At 44.3% G+C, this 16,770-nt stretch overlaps 1 protein-coding gene across 3 annotated transcripts in view; it reads left to right on the forward strand.

Moving 5' to 3' along the window:
- Positions 1–16,770, forward strand: part of TBC1D14 (TBC1 domain family member 14) — a 74,300-nt gene that overhangs the window by 26,166 nt on the left and 31,364 nt on the right. The window contains exon 1 of one of the 3 annotated variants that reach the window (XM_051798350.1): positions 15,113–15,229. The exons of the other annotated variants lie outside the window; for them this stretch is intronic. Coding sequence (XP_051654310.1) covers positions 15,227–15,229 — 3 coding nt within the window. The 5' untranslated portion in view covers positions 15,113–15,226. Of the gene's footprint in view, positions 1–15,112; positions 15,230–16,770 lie in introns of those variants that run through there. 3 annotated transcript variants of the gene reach the window in all.

Consider the following 16,770-nt stretch of genomic DNA (forward strand, 5'->3'; position numbering starts at 1 on the left):
GGAATTCTGCTTGAGCAGAAATGGTTACACCAGTTGCTTTTGCAACTGTGAAAATGCACTAAAAGTCAGTGACGGTACCTCACTGAGAATCACGACCAAAGTGGAATTCTCTCCCCTTCCAGTAGACTGAGGTGGGCTGTGCAGCCACTGTTTCTTTTAGAAACACTTCAAGATTGGCAAGCACAGAAGGTTTGAATATTGTATGTTTGCAACCTCTCCTCCCCCCCTTTTGTTAGTAAATTCTCTTAAAAAGAAATTCCTTTAAAAACCTCAAGAAGAGGCAACCAGCATATAATTTGGTTGTCTCCTCTCATGTGATCTGTCTTCACAGAACTTGTTTGCAACTGGTTAGTCAAGATTTTGTGTATTAAAAGACTAAGTGTGCAAGTTTGGAGTTGGCTTCCTGCCAAATCTCCGAAACTCGACAACAGGGTCTCCTTCCCAGAGAGGGAAGGAAAAAACCGAAAAACCAGGCAGCCAAAGTTCTAGCCAAAATATATATATATTATGTATAAAGCAGAGATATACAATGAGAATTATATATATGAATCTATGACCCCAAATAGCTTCCCGAAGTCGAAGGGAAGAGGGGGGAAGGGAGAAGGGAAAAGGATAAAATAGGGTGAAAAGGGACAAATAATAAAACAGATCTACACAATCTAAAAACCCAGCAAAGCTGAAGAATTGGCAAGAACTCACCACTTCCCTTGAAAGAAAGCAGTACGTCTGGACACGGCCCAGCACTCCCCCCTCACGCGTGGCCGATAACAGCAGTTACTGTAGGCCTCAGCTCCAGATAAGCCAGGCCCAGACAGGGACCACCGTTCTCCAACCTCGCCGGAAGAGAAGAGAGCGAACTCTCTTATCAATGCCTTATTTATACCCTAGGTTACGTAAAGAAATAGCATGGAATACTTCCTTGGTCACCTTCCCAGTTCCTTCCTGGTTACAAACTGGTTTCCAGGAAGGCCTAGACTGAAACCATCACATTCTCCACCCCTTATTCCATACTATTTCTTTACGTAACACCTGTATATTGTGTTCGTCTCTATCCCGCACATATACATATATACATATATAGTCCATGTTTATTTTTTTCTCGAAGGCTGTCGTCTGTCGTTGAAGATCAGCACCACCAGCAACTCGATTTGTGTTCTTGGCCCTTTCGTCATAATCACAGTTCCGGTTTAGGGCTGGCTCATTGGTTTGGGCTGTGTCATCATCGGCCATCCTTGGATTCTCGTATCAGCTTTGTTCGGGTCTTTTTTCCGTCTGGTGTCTGGTCTCCTGTAAAATACAACTCAAGGCACAGAATTAGGTTTTTCCCCAGGCTTAGGTTTCCTTGAGGCACACATTGGATCTCTCCATCCTTCCTCATAACCCACCAGGTATATCCAGGCCCTTGAGCAAAGACAATCTCACGAATGGGTTTGTCTTGGCCTGAGGGAGGAGTGATCCAAACGGCCTTACCTAACATACCTTTTAGATGGATCGCTGGAACTTTGTCTCCATCTGCAGTGTGGAGGGACTCTGCTTGGGCAGGACCAGCTCGGTTGAAAGCTTGTTGTTGTTCAGGACCCCATTGGAAATTGTTCTTTTTACGGGTCACAAAGTAAAGAGGGCTCACAATCTGACTGTATTCTGGGATGTGCATCCTCCAAAAGCCTATTGCTCCCAGAAAAGTTTGAGTCTCTTTCTTGTTTGTGGGGGGAGCCATTGCTACAATCTTGTTGATTACGTCTGATGGTATCTGGCGTCGTCCATCTTGCCATTTCACCCCTAGGAATTGCATCTCTCGGGCAGGTCCCTTGACTTTGCTCTTCTTGATGGCGAAACCAGCATCGAGGAGAATCTGGATGATCTTCTGTCCTTTCTTGAAAACTTCTTCTGCTGTGTCCCCCCATACAATGATGTCATTGATGTACTGGATGTGTTCGGGAGCCTTACCCTTCTCTAGTGTGACCTGGATCAGTCCATGGCAAATGGTTGGACTGTGTTTCCACCCCTGGGGCAGTCGATTTTAGGTGTATTGAACAGGAGGGTGAAACCCTCCAGGTGAAAGCAAACTGTGGCCTGCACTCTGCTGCTAAGGGAATGGAGAAAAATGCGTTGGCAATGTCGATGGTAGCGTACCACTTTGCCATCTTGGACTCCAGCTCGTACTGGAGCTCCAACATATCTGGCATGGCAGCACTCAATGCTGGCATGACTTCATTTAAGCAACGATAGTCCATAGTCAGTCTCCATTCTCCATCAGACTTACGAACAGGCCAGATGGGGCTGTTGAAGGGTGAATGGATTCTGCTGACCACCCCTTGGCTCTCCAACTTCCGAATAATTTTGTGGATAGGGATCACAGCATCTCAGTTTGTCTGATACTGTCGTCTGTGTACAGTTGTCATGGCTATTGGCACTTCTTGATCTTTAACTTGCAGTAGTCCTACAATGGAAGGGTCTTCTGAGAGACCAGGAAGGGCAGACAATTGCTTGGACTCCTCTTCAATCACGGTGGCTACTCCAAAAGCCCACCGGTACCCTTTCGGGTCCTTGAAGTATCCTCTTCTCAGGTAATCCATGCCGAGAATGCAAGGGGCTTCTGGCCCCGTCACAATGGAATGCTTTTCCCATTGGTCTCCTGTCAAGCTCATGTCAGCCTCCACCACTGACAACTCTTGAGACCCTCCTGTCACCCCAGAAATTGACACAGTCTCGGTACTCTTATGCTCCGAAGGCATTACAGTACACTGGGCTCCAGTATCTATCAAGGCCCGGTATCTCTGTGGATCCGATGTGCCAGGCCATCGAACCCACACAGCCCAGTAAACTCGGTTATCTTCTTAGTTCCTTTCCTTCTCCTGGCAGAAGGCAGGGCCCCTCTATTGGTCTTGGTCAGAGCATTCATCGTTGGACTTTGACTTCTTAGAGGCCTTTTTGCCATTGTCAAAGTGGACCTCCATCTTTTTGTGCCTTGGCGATCACAGTTTCTTCTCCAAGAAGTCTGCATCTACTACGTAGACAACTTCCTTGTCCGTGTCCTTTTGCTTCAGCTCTCTCACTCTAGCTTCAATCTTGGAAGTGGGTTCACCATCCCACTTCTTCATGTTTTCTCCTTTGCTACGAAGGTATGCCCATAGTTGGTTACGTGACCAACGCTTAGGGTTTTCTTTCCTTCGACGTGTGAATGACGGAGATCGTGAGTGAGATCGAGACCAGGATTGAGATCTACGTCGAGGTCGTCTTTGTCGATGGCGCCGTGATCGTTCCATTTGCCTTTCTCTGTAATCTCTATACCTTCTGTCATCTCTATCTCTAGGGTCGTACTCATATCTGGAGTATTCATAATCTCTCTCCATTCTTTCCCTGTCATAGGTGTGTCGGTATAAGGGATCGAAGGAGTCTTCTAGATTTTCCTCTATGCTCCTCATCCAAACGCACATGGTGTCCACACTTGGTTCATCCATCTTTGGATGATATGCGGTTATCAAGCAATACCTATACAGTTTAGGGGCACCTTGAATTACCTTTTTCCACATTGGTTGTGTGCAAGGAACATTCTCGGGAACTTGGATGTCATAATATTCTGGATCAGAGTAGACAATCTCCTGCATGGCCAATTCCCGTAGGTATTGGATGCCTTCTTCCGCAGTCCTCCACCTTCTCCAAGAACTCTTCAGGGACTCCTTAAACAGGTATTTTGCCCTCACAGCATGAAGAATTCGGAGCCAAAGACTGGATGCCGCTTTCTCCCTTCCCATTTCTTGTTCTATCTTAGGGTCTCGGGCAATAGATCCCAGTTGTCGTGCTTCGTCACCTTCAATTATGTGACTATCAGCTCCCTTGTCCCAGCATCGCACCAGCCAGGCGAGGATTTGTTCACCAGGCAAGCGCATATAATCTCTCCGTAAATCTCTAAGCTCTCTTGTGGTCAGTGATTGTGTAATTTCGCTTTCTCGCATTATTTCTTGTCCATCTCTCCCACGTAGAATCTTTTCCACCTCCCTCTTTACTCTTCCGCTCTTACGTGGAACCGCTCCTGCCTCCTCTCTGTATCTCTCACGTGGAGGTGGAGACTGGGCATGCCGTGGGGATAAGCTTCTATGTTGTTCATACCGTGGAGATGGACTTCTACGCCTTTCATACCGTGGGGACGGACTTCTACGCCTTTCATACCGTGGGGACGGACTTCTACGCCTTTCATACCGTGGGGACGGACTTCTACGCCTTTCATACCGTGGGGACGGACTTCTACGCCTTTCATACCGTGGGGACGGACTTCTACGCCTTTCATACCGTGGGGACGGACTTCTACGCCTTTCATACCGTGGGGACGGACTTCTACGCCTTTCATACCGTGGGGACGGACTTCTACGCCTTTCATACCGTGGGGACGGACTTCTACGCCTTTCATACCGTGGGGACGGACTTCTACGCCTTTCATACCGTGGGGACGGACTTCTACGCCTTTCATACCGTGGGGACGGACTTCTACGCCTTTCATACCGTGGGGACGGACTTCTACGCCTTTCATACCGTGGGGACGGACTTCTACGCCTTTCATACCGTGGGGACGGACTTCTACGCCTTTCATACCGTGGGGACGGACTTCTACGCCTTTCATACCGTGGGGACGGACTTCTACGCCTTTCATACCGTGGGGACGGACTTCTACGCCTTTCATACCGTGGGGACGGACTTCTACGCCTTTCATACCGTGGGGACGGACTTCTACGCCTTTCATACCGTGGAGATGGACTTCTACGCCATTCATACCGTGGAGATGGACTTCTACGCCATTCATACCGTGGGGACGGACTCCTACGTCGTTCACGCCGTGGAGATGGACTTCTACGTCGTTCACGATACCCAGCCGGTGGAGGTAGCGAGTAGTCTCTCGGGTGCCAAAATAAGGGCTTCCTCCAATCATCCACGCCTCCAAGAGAAGGTTGGGTCTGGAGGGGTAGGAATAATTCTCCCTCAGGTTGAGGGGGATACTTTGGCCCCTTTTTTGCATCTTTTGTAACACTGAATGTGTAGTCAGGGTATAAATCATCAAGTGACAATATACCACGGGCCGTTTGTACTGTTGCCTTCCTTTCTCTTGATACTGCTCTGCTTTCCTTTGGACGCGCCCCTAGTTCTTTTGGACGTGCTCCTTCCCTTGCAACTGTTTCTTCCTCTCCGGCAGCTGCTTCTTCTGTTGCAATTGCTCCTTCCTCAGTCACAGTCACTTCTTCCTCTCTCGCAGTCGCTCCTTCGATCATTGCTGCTGCTCCTTCCTCACTTGTAGCCACTCCTTCATCTGTTGCTGCTGCTCCTTCGTCAACTACTTCCTGCATGGATTGGATGGGTTCTTCTGCTCCTTCTTCTTCTCCTCTTTCTTCTTCTTCTTCTGTGTGTTCCGGTTGCAGAAATGGGTCTGTAAGTTTGTGGTAGAGGCTGAAGAAGGTTGAGCCCACACTTCCCATGGTTTACTTTTATTCTCTCTCCTTGTTCCTAAACAACCCTTTGTTTATATAAACAAAGTTTTCTTGGCTGCTCTCCCAGACTCTGGCAGTGTTCCCAGACCTGTTCCCAAAACAATAGATTTGGTTCGAAAAATAACACCGAGCTTGGCTGTCTTCCCAGACAATGTTTTCAAAACAGGCCAAACTTAACCAAAATATCCCACCGCTGCCACCAAAATTGTTGTGCAAGTTTGGAGTTGGCTTCCTGCCAAATCTCTGAAACTCGACAACAGGGTCTCCTTCCCAGAGAGGGAAGGAAAAAAACGAAAAACCAGGCAGCCAAAGTTCTAACCAAAAAATATATATATATTATGTATAAAACAGAGATATACAATGAGAATTATATATATGAATCTATGACCCCAAATAGCTTCCCGAAGTCGAAGGGAAGAGGGGGGAAGGGAGAAGGGAAAAGGATAAAATAGGGTGAAAAGGGACAAATAATAAAACAGATCTACACAATCTAAAAACCCAGCAAAGCTGAAGAATTGGCAAGAACTCACCACTTCCCTTGAAAGAAAGCAGTACGTCTGGACACGGCCCAGCACTCCCCCCTCACGCGTGGCCGATAACAGCAGTTACTGTAGGCCTCAGCTCCAGATAAGCCAGGCCCAGACAGGGACCACCGTTCTCCAACCTCGCCGGAAGAGAAGAGAGCGAACTCTCTTATCAATGCCTTATTTATACCCTAGGTTACGTAAAGGAATAGCATGGAATACTTCCTTGGTCACCTTCCCAGTTCCTTCCTGGTTACAAGCTGGTTTCCAGGAAGGCCTAGACTGAAACCATCACACTAAGGTATACAGGAAAGTCAGATTTTGGCTATATCCCAGGGAAGGGTTATAGCTTTCTTCCCCAAAAAAATGAAATTACTTTTTTTCTGTAGTGTATTTATTTTCATTTTTTTCTGCAATAGAAAAATCCATTTTTAATCAATGCATATTTTTTTCCCTTCCAAATGTACTGTGACCCTATGAGGGCTGTTCAATTTAATTTCCACTATATGAATTCCAATAAAAGCTCAATAGAATATCTTCATTTTCTTTGAGTTTCAATATCAGTAAAATTCAGCATGTATAACACTTGAGGCCTTTCAATAACAATCTTTACTCATAAATTGAGGTCTAAATATTTTATGATGTCATTTGCTGACACTCCATATAGTAATAATTAAAATTTGTAATGGCAGTTCCTTAATAATAAAAAAATTAGCTATTATTTTTGACTTAGAGATTGTCATATATTCAAATTTATGAGGATTTATGTTCTGAAAGAAGTCATAGTGTGCTCTTGGAGGAAATGAGAGTTTCTCCTGTATTTGTTTCTTTGGAGAAGAGGGGGAGGTGGAAAAGTTGAATTCTTTCTTAGTGTCAACTGTAAAATTTCCCAAGTGGACTGTCTTCAGCTGGAGGCAAAACAGTTCTTTTTAGAGTGATGCGGTAACAGGAAATCAACATCATTTACCAATTATATTTTTCTGTAATAATTAGATGATGGATATGCTTGGGGTCAACATTCCAGTCAATTAAAATCAATTGTACTGAAGAGGCTTACTCTGCAGCATGTGATAAAGTGCAAATGAGTTATTGAAACAGCAAAATACATTGCTTGGCCCAGATGATGCTTTGTTATGGGGTGAACAGTTAAGCTTATAACAGTACTCTAGGAAAAACCTTGGTAGGTTGAGTTGGGTTAGTTGTCATTCAAGTCAATCTTCACTTGATTTTTCTTTCAAACTAGAAACCTAGCTGACTGATAAAATCACTTTACTTACTCTTTTTTCTGGCTTGAACCTCTTAGATGGAAAAGTGTTTCAGAGCAACAGCACCCAGCAAGAAATACAGAAAGAATTTACTACAACCCGTGCTTTAGGCAGCCAGTGATAAAAGCTCCTGTTGAAAGTACTGTGGTTTTTCCAAGTACAGAAAAACCCAAACCAGAGAGAAGTCCACAGACTGCTGATGTGTGGACTTCTTGTGCAGCTCCGGATGCAGGAGCACTGTGGGTGGAAGCCGTGCAGCGTGTCCAGCTGCTGCCTCCTGTTCCGCGCCTGCACATCCGCAGCCTCTGCTGACGGGCGCAGTCGATGAAACTCCGGAGCTGTTCTGAGCGTCTGCCTGGGCCTTGCTCTGCCCTCTGTTCACAGGGGCCACGCGGGGCCTCTGGAAGGGGAAGTGCCTGGTTCAAGCTGGCTGCTGGCTCTGGCAGGAGCTAGAGCTCCAGTTTTGGAGAAAGCACTGTCTTCTGCTTGTCCTGTTTGTCTTTGGATAGATCCCTGGATAAGTCATTGTGACTGATGGCTATAGCTATTAATAGGGTGAGCATTTGCATGTAGACTTCATTGCCACTTTGAAGCATTCTGGCTATGAACTGTGGAGTGCGTTTTTTCTGTTCAGCACAAAGAGTCTGAGGGTGTGAATGATTCACTTCCTATGTTCTCCTCTGCTGGGTTCATTTCTACTTGTTAGCCTTCAAAAAGGCAGGATTTAAATCTTGCGCGGTGTGCCAGAGTTTGTTTTTGTTTTTAAGAAGAAGCAAGTGCAGTGTAAGAAGGCATAGTTACTGTGCTTAGTTTAAAACTAACCTATGCCTATTATTGTTACAATCTCTGGAAATAAAGATGTAACTGATTTCCCCACTTAAGCATTGCAACCCAAAACTTGAAAGTTGCCTTAATGCATTGCTCTTTCATGTCTTTCCTTCTGATCCAGTCACAAATGTTTTTATTTTATTGTGACCATATGTAAAGGGCATCTAATTTGTGTGAAAATAAATAAAAATAGGAGAGGAAACCTGTTTTGTCACTGATGAAGTCCTAAGAAGCCTTTTCTTTTTCCCCAACAAGAACTGTACTAAATAGACTATTTAGCAATTCCAGCAGACTGTATTACTCTACAAAGAGGAGATTGCCCTTGTCCTGTCTTGAAAATTACCTGCCTCAAACAAATCTACTATCATATTTAAACAGATAAAGCAAGAGTACTATCTTCCATCCACAGTAAATGAAAGGGTAATTTAATACTATGGCAGGAGGGTTGTTCAGGAGTATTTTAATAATAAAAGAATGTAATATGACCCAGCCAGGTATCATAATCTAGCAGAGTCTAGCTGCCAAAGTGCAGCTTTTGATGCTATTGGAACTTTCCCCCTTATGTTAAGAAGATGTGAAAGCACAGAATATGTTTCAAGCATCACACTAATAGAAAATAATAAGCTTTGAGTACCAGTTTAAATAGCTGTGACAGGCTACAAAGTATTTTTGAAAGGAAGTGAGAGGTTTTTTCCCCCCTTTCCCGTTTTAAAGCTATTATTTTCGCTTTATCGTTCTTTAAAACTACTTGTAAATTGTGAGTCAAAAACCCTAGAAGCTGGAGGGATCCTAACAGGGGGTGTTTAAGGATAGGTATCTGCTTTCAGGAATAAAGATACTTTCAGGAATAAAGAAGTATGAACTTTGTTAGGTGTTATTGCAGTTACAATGTCAGCTGGTGGTCTCTGAAGGATCTGTTTCAATGCCAGCGGGAGGTTTTGGGGGGAAGTGCAGTAAGTTTGAAGTTGTCCAGTTTGTCTGGCTCAATTCAGATTGTTACTTTGTAGCCCAGGCTGATACTTAGCGCTAGACGGAATATGAATTCTCATAGCACAAGACTATTTTTAAATGCAGGAAGCCACAAATTCATGGGAAAATGATTGACTTTTGAGTATGAAGTACACAGCTCTTTCTAACCCCAAAATTTCAAGGCCAGGGGATACAACTTTTCAGGAGAGCTGATACATCAGTGGAAACTTGCTCTCATTTGTGTTAAATGACATCCAACATGCAGCTGGCCTTTGTGTGTCTGCCAGTGCTGAGAGATAGATACTTAGACACCTATATCTTTGTACAGTCAGTAAGTTTTTTCCATGTAGTAACCTTCCCCTGGCAACACACAGGAGGCTTTCAGACTTCCCCCCCATGGGTTTTTGAATGAAAATAGATGCCTGTAGAGAGCAAGCCTGGAAATAACAGCACGTGCCTTTGACTGTTGCATTGCACAAACACTTGGCAAAGCCTTTCTGTGAAGCAAAGCAAATCCTTAAAGGCAGGTGCTTTGGCCCCTAAATATTGTGATGGAACTGCCTGTTCTAAGAGGAGACTGGAACCTTCCATTGCTGACATGTAAAATTGAGAAAGCTTTGTGAGACTTCAGTGTGCTATTTTTGTGTTAAGCAGAAGCAAGTTTCCAAGAAACCCGACCCAAAGGTTTTCTTTGTCTGTCTTCCAGTTTATACATCTCAAACTTCATCTAAAATTAAAGAATGGGGGTAGGTAGAGGTTTTGAAAGGCTAACTCTTACCATGCTCACTAGCAACAACAAACAAAACTGATGTTCTTTGGCTCTACAAAATGAATGGAGTTATTGTATGTGTGTTACTGGGAACCATGAAGATACAGGTATAAGGATTTTAAAAAGCCAGACTGGTGCTTTTTCCCTAAGTGTCTTTCTGAAGAAAGACTAGCAAATTTTGTGTTCTTTTTTCTCTCAGGGGACTCTTGATCTGATTTTTTTACTTGATTTTGTTACAATTTTTCTGTGCCTATAGTAATTTCCACATAATTTTCTTGTACTCTATTGAGAAGTTGTCACTTCAGCATGACAAAGTTCAGTGGAAACAGTTTCATGAATATTAAAGCCTGAAAATAGTAATTGCTTTAAGGCACACTATGAAAGTATGTTGCATTCCTTTAAATATTGTATTTATGTTTGTGTGTAGTTTTGAAAAGCTACAATGTCTTCTCCTCAAGACTGAACCTTAAGTTGTAAAGAAGATTATATTCAGGAAAATTTACATTTTGATATAGTTTTTTGGTAAAATTAAACAGAATGCACAAAGGTCTACAAGACTGGGCAGGTGATGAGAGAGAATATGGAGCACACCATCAATATGAGTATAAAATGAGCTTTTATTAGACATGTAAGAAATTGGCACCAGTAACGTCTTCAAGAGTAATTTCAGGGATTAGAGAAGCAAACAGAAATGCAGAAATCCACTCAGAGGTTTTAGTGCAGTAGACTTTCTATAATTTCAAAGAGCAGACAAGTATCAAACTTGAAGAAGTCAGAGATCCTTAGAGATGGCCAAATCTTGATGATAAATCAGAATAGAAACTAGCAGAGGGATTTGAAAACAGGAGAAATAGAATATGGTTAAAAGTATCAAGTGAAGTACCTTTCCTTACACTAGTTTGTTATATGTACTGAAGTCATGGAGCTAAGTACTGGTGTGCCCCTACTTACCTACACAGACAGGTGTTTGCAAACAAGAATAGTGACTGTGTGCTGTGGTGGGCATCTGAACAGCATAATAATGCAAGTTGTTGTGCATTGCAAAGCTGGTGGCATTCCTGGGTGAATTCTAGGCTGTGTTGAAGTTTACAAGTATTTGAGGTTGTATTTGCAACTGATTTGAGAACTTGCAAGATGAAATGCCGTGTTCCTGTGACTCTTTTCCTGTATACCAGAGTTAACCTGGTTCTTTGGCCATTTCAGAATGGCATCAGCATCAAGCTGATGTGGCATGGAGAAACTTTTTATTTCTACATCTCACTCAGAGTGAGGGGGACAGTTCCAACATGATCTTCAGCCAGACTGAAGAGTGTGTTATTTGATACTAGATAGGAAAGGTAAGTTTTCCCCTGCAACATCAGCACTAATGTGAAATGTCAGAAGAAAAAGTTGCTGAGAGACTATTTGGAAGGGGATGTTGCCGAGGCTGTGTAGATAATTAAGGTGGAAAGATCAGTGAGTGTGTGTACAGATTATGTAAAATCATGTTTTTACATGAAGTCTGTATCCATTGGAATCCCAGTCCCTGGAAGTGACATTTAAGGAATATGCTGAAAGCAGGTGTTGATAGCATTTTATTCTGGCAGATGTTCACAAAAAATAAAAGTAAAATAACCATCTAGCATGTATTTTCTTTCTCAAGCATTTAGCAGATGCTTGCCCTGCTGGAGGCCTTTCTTGCAGATGTTTCCATTTGATTGATGCTGCAGTGTACCAGATAGTGTCAGTATATAGGGAAACTGTGCACATGTTTGTATATGCAGATTAAATTGTGTCCTTTGCAGTGTTCTAACCAGTAGGGTGTTGGGGTTTTTTGTTGTTAATGTGACTCACATTGGAATCACTTGGAACCAGATGCTGCTCAGTCTGATTAAAGATACCATAATAAATAGCTGTTCTTAAGCTACAGGGTTCATAGGTGTGTCTCTCATGGTTCATAGGTCGGGTTTGTCTCTGAGTACTTCAAATAGAGGGATCAATTTTCTGTTCCTTCCTTATTTTTTTTTTTTAATGAAACATGTCACTCTCTGTGAACTAAAAAGCACTTAAATTATTTACCTACAGTGCAAATGAAATGTGAACCCTGAGGGTAAGAAACATCTGATACTAGCACAATGAATGATTAGAGGCAACAGACTTCAAAACAGCAAACTGTTGTTCTTTCTTGGAACAAACTGTTATTCTTTCTTGGAAGACCTAACTTGGCCTTATCTATGCTTAGGTTATAAATGTTCCTTAATTCAATGCCTCTGTTGCTCAAAATGCCATGTTATAAAAATATGTGTATGGATTAATTGTTAAATTAGTCCAGTGGCTGAAGCACAGGACTGAGTATGTGGCTTCTCATTCTCTCTCAGCTTTCTGGAAGATGCATGGATTATTTTATTCACTTAACTTCAGTGTGATTGTGTGGGATGACAGTTGCCAGACCAAGCTCCATATCAGCCATAATTGGAAGGGAGAAGTAGACACTTCTCAGGGGAAAAGAGGGAAATTTCAGAGCACTTGAAATGATGCCTAAAAATAGTGTGAGGTTTTCCTCATGAACTGGCCATAGTATCTTCTCCTTACATTGCTTAAGCATTCCTAATTTGTTAAGTATGGAACAGAAGAATACTGTGGTACTAAAAAGGAGAAGGATATCCTGGTGGAAGAGAAAACTTCACACATGTTATTTCCATCAAATTCTGTCACCTCATTGCTATCTTCTACTCAGGTATCCTTCTATAACATGGGAGGATTAAATACATATAGAGACAGAAAGCTGGGTAAAGCAAGTAGGGGTGATGGTTCTTGAACCATTAATTAATCATAGAGCTTGCCAGATTGCTCTGGCAAAGTATCCAGGTTGAGTGGGCAATTCAGATTTCTCAGGTTGTTAGATCAGTAACTAATAAATTAACTGCATTTCAGAATAGTTCTGTACTGGTTTTGAAGTTATATAAAAAGCTTCCTAAGGAGTTGTTTTGAAAGTTTAATATCTGAGATTAGCAGTTTGTATTCTCTTTGCTAAGTTTTGAATGATATTCTCATAATCTGATTTTTGCCTGAGGTGTCAGTCTCCTTAAAGTCTCTTTGATTATTCTATACATAAGAGTCTCCATTAAAATGACTTATTTATGGCCCAGTGCCACATCAAGAATCAGATCTTATTTTCCCAGCCCCAAAGGTCATCTACAGGTTTCATGATCTGATTTCAGTTAAACCACTGAAAGAAACAGTCATGTTGCATGCTCCCTTTCCTTCCTTTTCCTTTGACATTTACATTGCCCCACGGCGTTAGAGTAACCAGACTAATTCAACAGAACAGAGCGCTTGTTTTCGGCAGTATCATTTCCCCAATCTAGTGAGCCTGGAATCGTCACACAGCTGCTTAATGGTGGCACAAAAAATGCTGTGAGGGCTTAGGGGAGGAGGGCAGTGTAGTGTTGGGTGTGCACCAGCTGAAATTTGTCTTGTAAACTATTTAGAAAAGGTAAGAGATTGCAGGTAGACATGCAGTAGGCAGCTATGAAGCAGTGGAAGGGAACACTGAAGCACTATTTAGGTAGCGGTCAGACTCTAACCAGGGAAAAAATAATTCTCTGTTTGCTTGTGCAATCCTGTCTCATATGCTGAGTGAGGTGAGAATTCCAGTAAATAAAAAAATATAATTAAAGCTTGCACATAACTTGTTTGAGTAGCCTCAGGTACTGTTATAATTGTGGCAGCCTAAAAATAGTGGCTGCTACAAACTACGTGTGTAACACGTGGCCAGCTGTGGTCTGAGTTGCAGGGGTACTTTGCTCTTCACCCCACACAGGTATTCTCCCGTGTCACCAGGCATCCCTCTCTCCCACTCAGTGCTTTGCAGAAGAGCTGTAATATCATTCTGCTTTCAGCCTGTGACAGCAGAGAGATCTACCACAGGATATACCACCTGAGGGTGCTTTTTCTCGTGATCTGCTTTTTTTCTGTGTTAATATCTGTATCTTTACATGAATGTTTTTTAATATGCGTGATAACTTTCTGCTTCAGATAGTTCATGAGATAAAGCATTAGCCCTGGAGGCTGTAGTGCTTTCCATGAGCTGTGGTGACTTGCCACTGTGATAATTTGTGCTCTGACACTGGATGCTTGGATGTTAAATGTCTGTAACTAATTGGGGGGTGTGTGGAAATGAAGCCTAGATACTTTTAAACAGTAAGCTGTTCCACATTTGGTGAGGTATCACTGCATCCATGAAGTAGATGTGAAGTCACAGGTTGAAAACAATAGTGATATAACACCTGGCAATTCTGAGAAAATAAATTATCTCAACTTTTGCAAAGCCACCCTTTGAAAGCAGAATACGCAAGTGACTGGTTGTTTTCAGGTCAGTCCATGCTGCTCATTTTGGGATTCAGGATCAGGCCTTGATAAAGGCCATGAACAATTCAGCCTGGCAGATGCAAACCATAGTGAAATTCAGGAAAATGAAATCCTTAGTACAGAGCTGAGAAAAGGACAACAGTTGCAGGTGAATAGGTAATACTATAAAATGCAAGTTACCAAAGTCTACACAAGTCTACACTACTTGGGTCTCTCTCCTAAGTTAAGTAAAAGAGCTTTTCGACAAAGGAATAGTAGCAAGCTTAATTAATCTAGATTGTGGCAAAATATTTATTAAGATGTGATGTGAAAGTTGTCAGAACTGTGGAATGGGTTTATATATTGTATCTTTTAGGGCTGTTTCAAGTGGAGAGGGCATGAGTGGTACTGAAAAGATATTTATGCTGTAAGAAGTATTTCAGCAGAAAGCTGCTGCTTTTCCTTCGGCAGCGGTTTAAGGGCTGGTGAGTTTTAGCTGCTCTTGCACTTAGGACTGTTTCCGAGGCTGTCTCAGCAAGGCACAGTATCGGACTCGGTACCAGCAAACGCCTGGCTGGAGCCAGGGACCAGGGACGCGGGGATGGGAAGCGCCTGGGTGGGAGACGAATCGAGAGAGATGCCAGTGTATCAGGAATGCAGCTGCATCCTAACCCAGCACATGTAATTCCGGGCAGACAAAGGCTGCGGCTGATGCTCAGGAGCCTGTGCGAGGTTTGGGTTGTCCGTCTCGGGCCCGGATCCCGGGCGGGCAGGGCAGCGCTGCCGGGGCGGCGCGGGAGGCGGGCGGCGTGTGCCGGGCGGGGCCGAGCGTGCCCGGGCAGCGCTGGGCGGGGCGGGAGCGGCGATGGTGACGGTGTGCGGCGGCCCCGCGGGTGATTAGCGCGGCTGGCGGGGCGGGCCGGCCCGGCCGGACCCACCCGCGGAGGGCGGCCCGGGGCGGGCGGCCCGCGAGGCCGTGCGGGCCCGGGCGGCGGGAGCCAGGCCCGCGGAGAGCGGCGGGCAATGGGGCTCCGGCACCGCCGCCTCTGAGGGACCGCAGCGTTCATGGTGAGCGGGGCCGGCCGGGCGGGACTCGCGGGTCGGGGCGGGCGCGGACTCGAACGCGGGTCGGGGGACCCGGCCTTGCCCGCTTTTCAGTCGCCTCGCCGGGTTCGGGAGAGAATCAACTTCCCGGGGAAGAGGAATCCCCTTTGTGCGAGGCGAGACCCCCGGGGGCTCGGGGTGCCGGAGCGTGGTTGCTGCGGGCTGGGAGCCACCCCTGGGAGTGCCCCGGGGCAGCAGCCATCCCCCTGCCCGCCGGCCCCAGCCCGGCAGCGCGGTGTCTGCCGCTCCGGCGCCCGGCATGAATATTTCATACTCGGCTCCGTCGGAGAGTGGCTGCCTTTAAACACGCAGGGCCAGAACAAGATGACCTTGATAGAGCAGTCTGTGTTATTGTAGGTTCAGTTCTGCCGTGCTGTGGTGCCCGGGGAGGCTCAGGGCGTGCGGGAAGTCCTACGGCGCTCTCCCGGGTAGCGCGGTTGGTCGTTCAGCACTTGCCCTGTGTTCTGGTGGGTTATTTGCGCCTCCGTAGGGATGGTTGAGGATCCCTTTGTAGGTTGGGTTCTCTTGAAGACTCACGGGGGATCATCACGACTGGAGCTTCTTGCATCTGAACTGCAAAGCTGCCAGGTTCCACCGGGAATTAAACTTGCTTTCGGGAGGGGTGTTTCTGTGGGTTTTCTTTGTTTGGTTTCGATTATTTAAATCAGTGCTTTAATCGACGGCACGCTCTTACAGAACATCTTCAAACCCTAGTTCAGCTCTTGTAAACAGGTAAAGACGAAACCTGGAAGAAAGCCTAAGTGATCTCAGTGATAAGGATGTATTCTAAATTGTAAACGGTCAGCTTATCCAGAGTTGGTCCTAAAATTAGCTTGCAACCGTGTCAGGTTAGTAACCCCTAATTATAGTATAGGATTTAAACAGATGCTGAATTATTTGTACCTGTGAGAAATTTGAGTCTGGCTTAAAAAAAAAAAAAACAACACACAAAAAACCCCACAAAAACCAAAGCTTAAAATGAGCTATTGTGTGGTTCAGCCTATTGCAGTATGCCTGTATGTGCAAATACTTCTACTTGCTCAGTCAGCAGATAGTCTTAATATGAGTTTGTGAAGGCTTCAGTGTGTTTCATTACTGTATCATACGTTGTGCTCTGTTTGAAATTGCATTCTCTTCTCACTGGAATAAAAGATAATTTTCATGAGCTTTTATCTTCTGTGAATTTGGGGGGTTTTGGGTTTTGTGTGCTTGTTTTTTTGGGGAAAGTGGGGGAGAGTTTTTTGTTTGGTTGGGTTTTTTATTATTTTACCTAATTAAAGAACAGTCTTGTAGATAATATCATCCTCAGACATTTTTATTCATGTTTAGCTACCGCTGAAAAGGATGAAATTACTACAAAGGAATCATACTTGTAATCTCATAAAATGTGCCACTCCCATTTTTGTGCTGGTCTGGCTTCTTTACTGTAGGATAGTGCTGAGTGGAACACATCAGTGAATACTTGCTGAAATGCAGGGTGGGCTTTTGAGTGCTTTGGGTAGCTG

This window comes from Manacus candei, unplaced genomic scaffold, assembly GCF_025592945.1.
Source record: "Manacus candei isolate 608988 ecotype Guabito, Panama unplaced genomic scaffold, ASM2559294v1 h1tg000048l, whole genome shotgun sequence".
NCBI lineage: Eukaryota > Metazoa > Chordata > Aves > Passeriformes > Pipridae > Manacus > Manacus candei.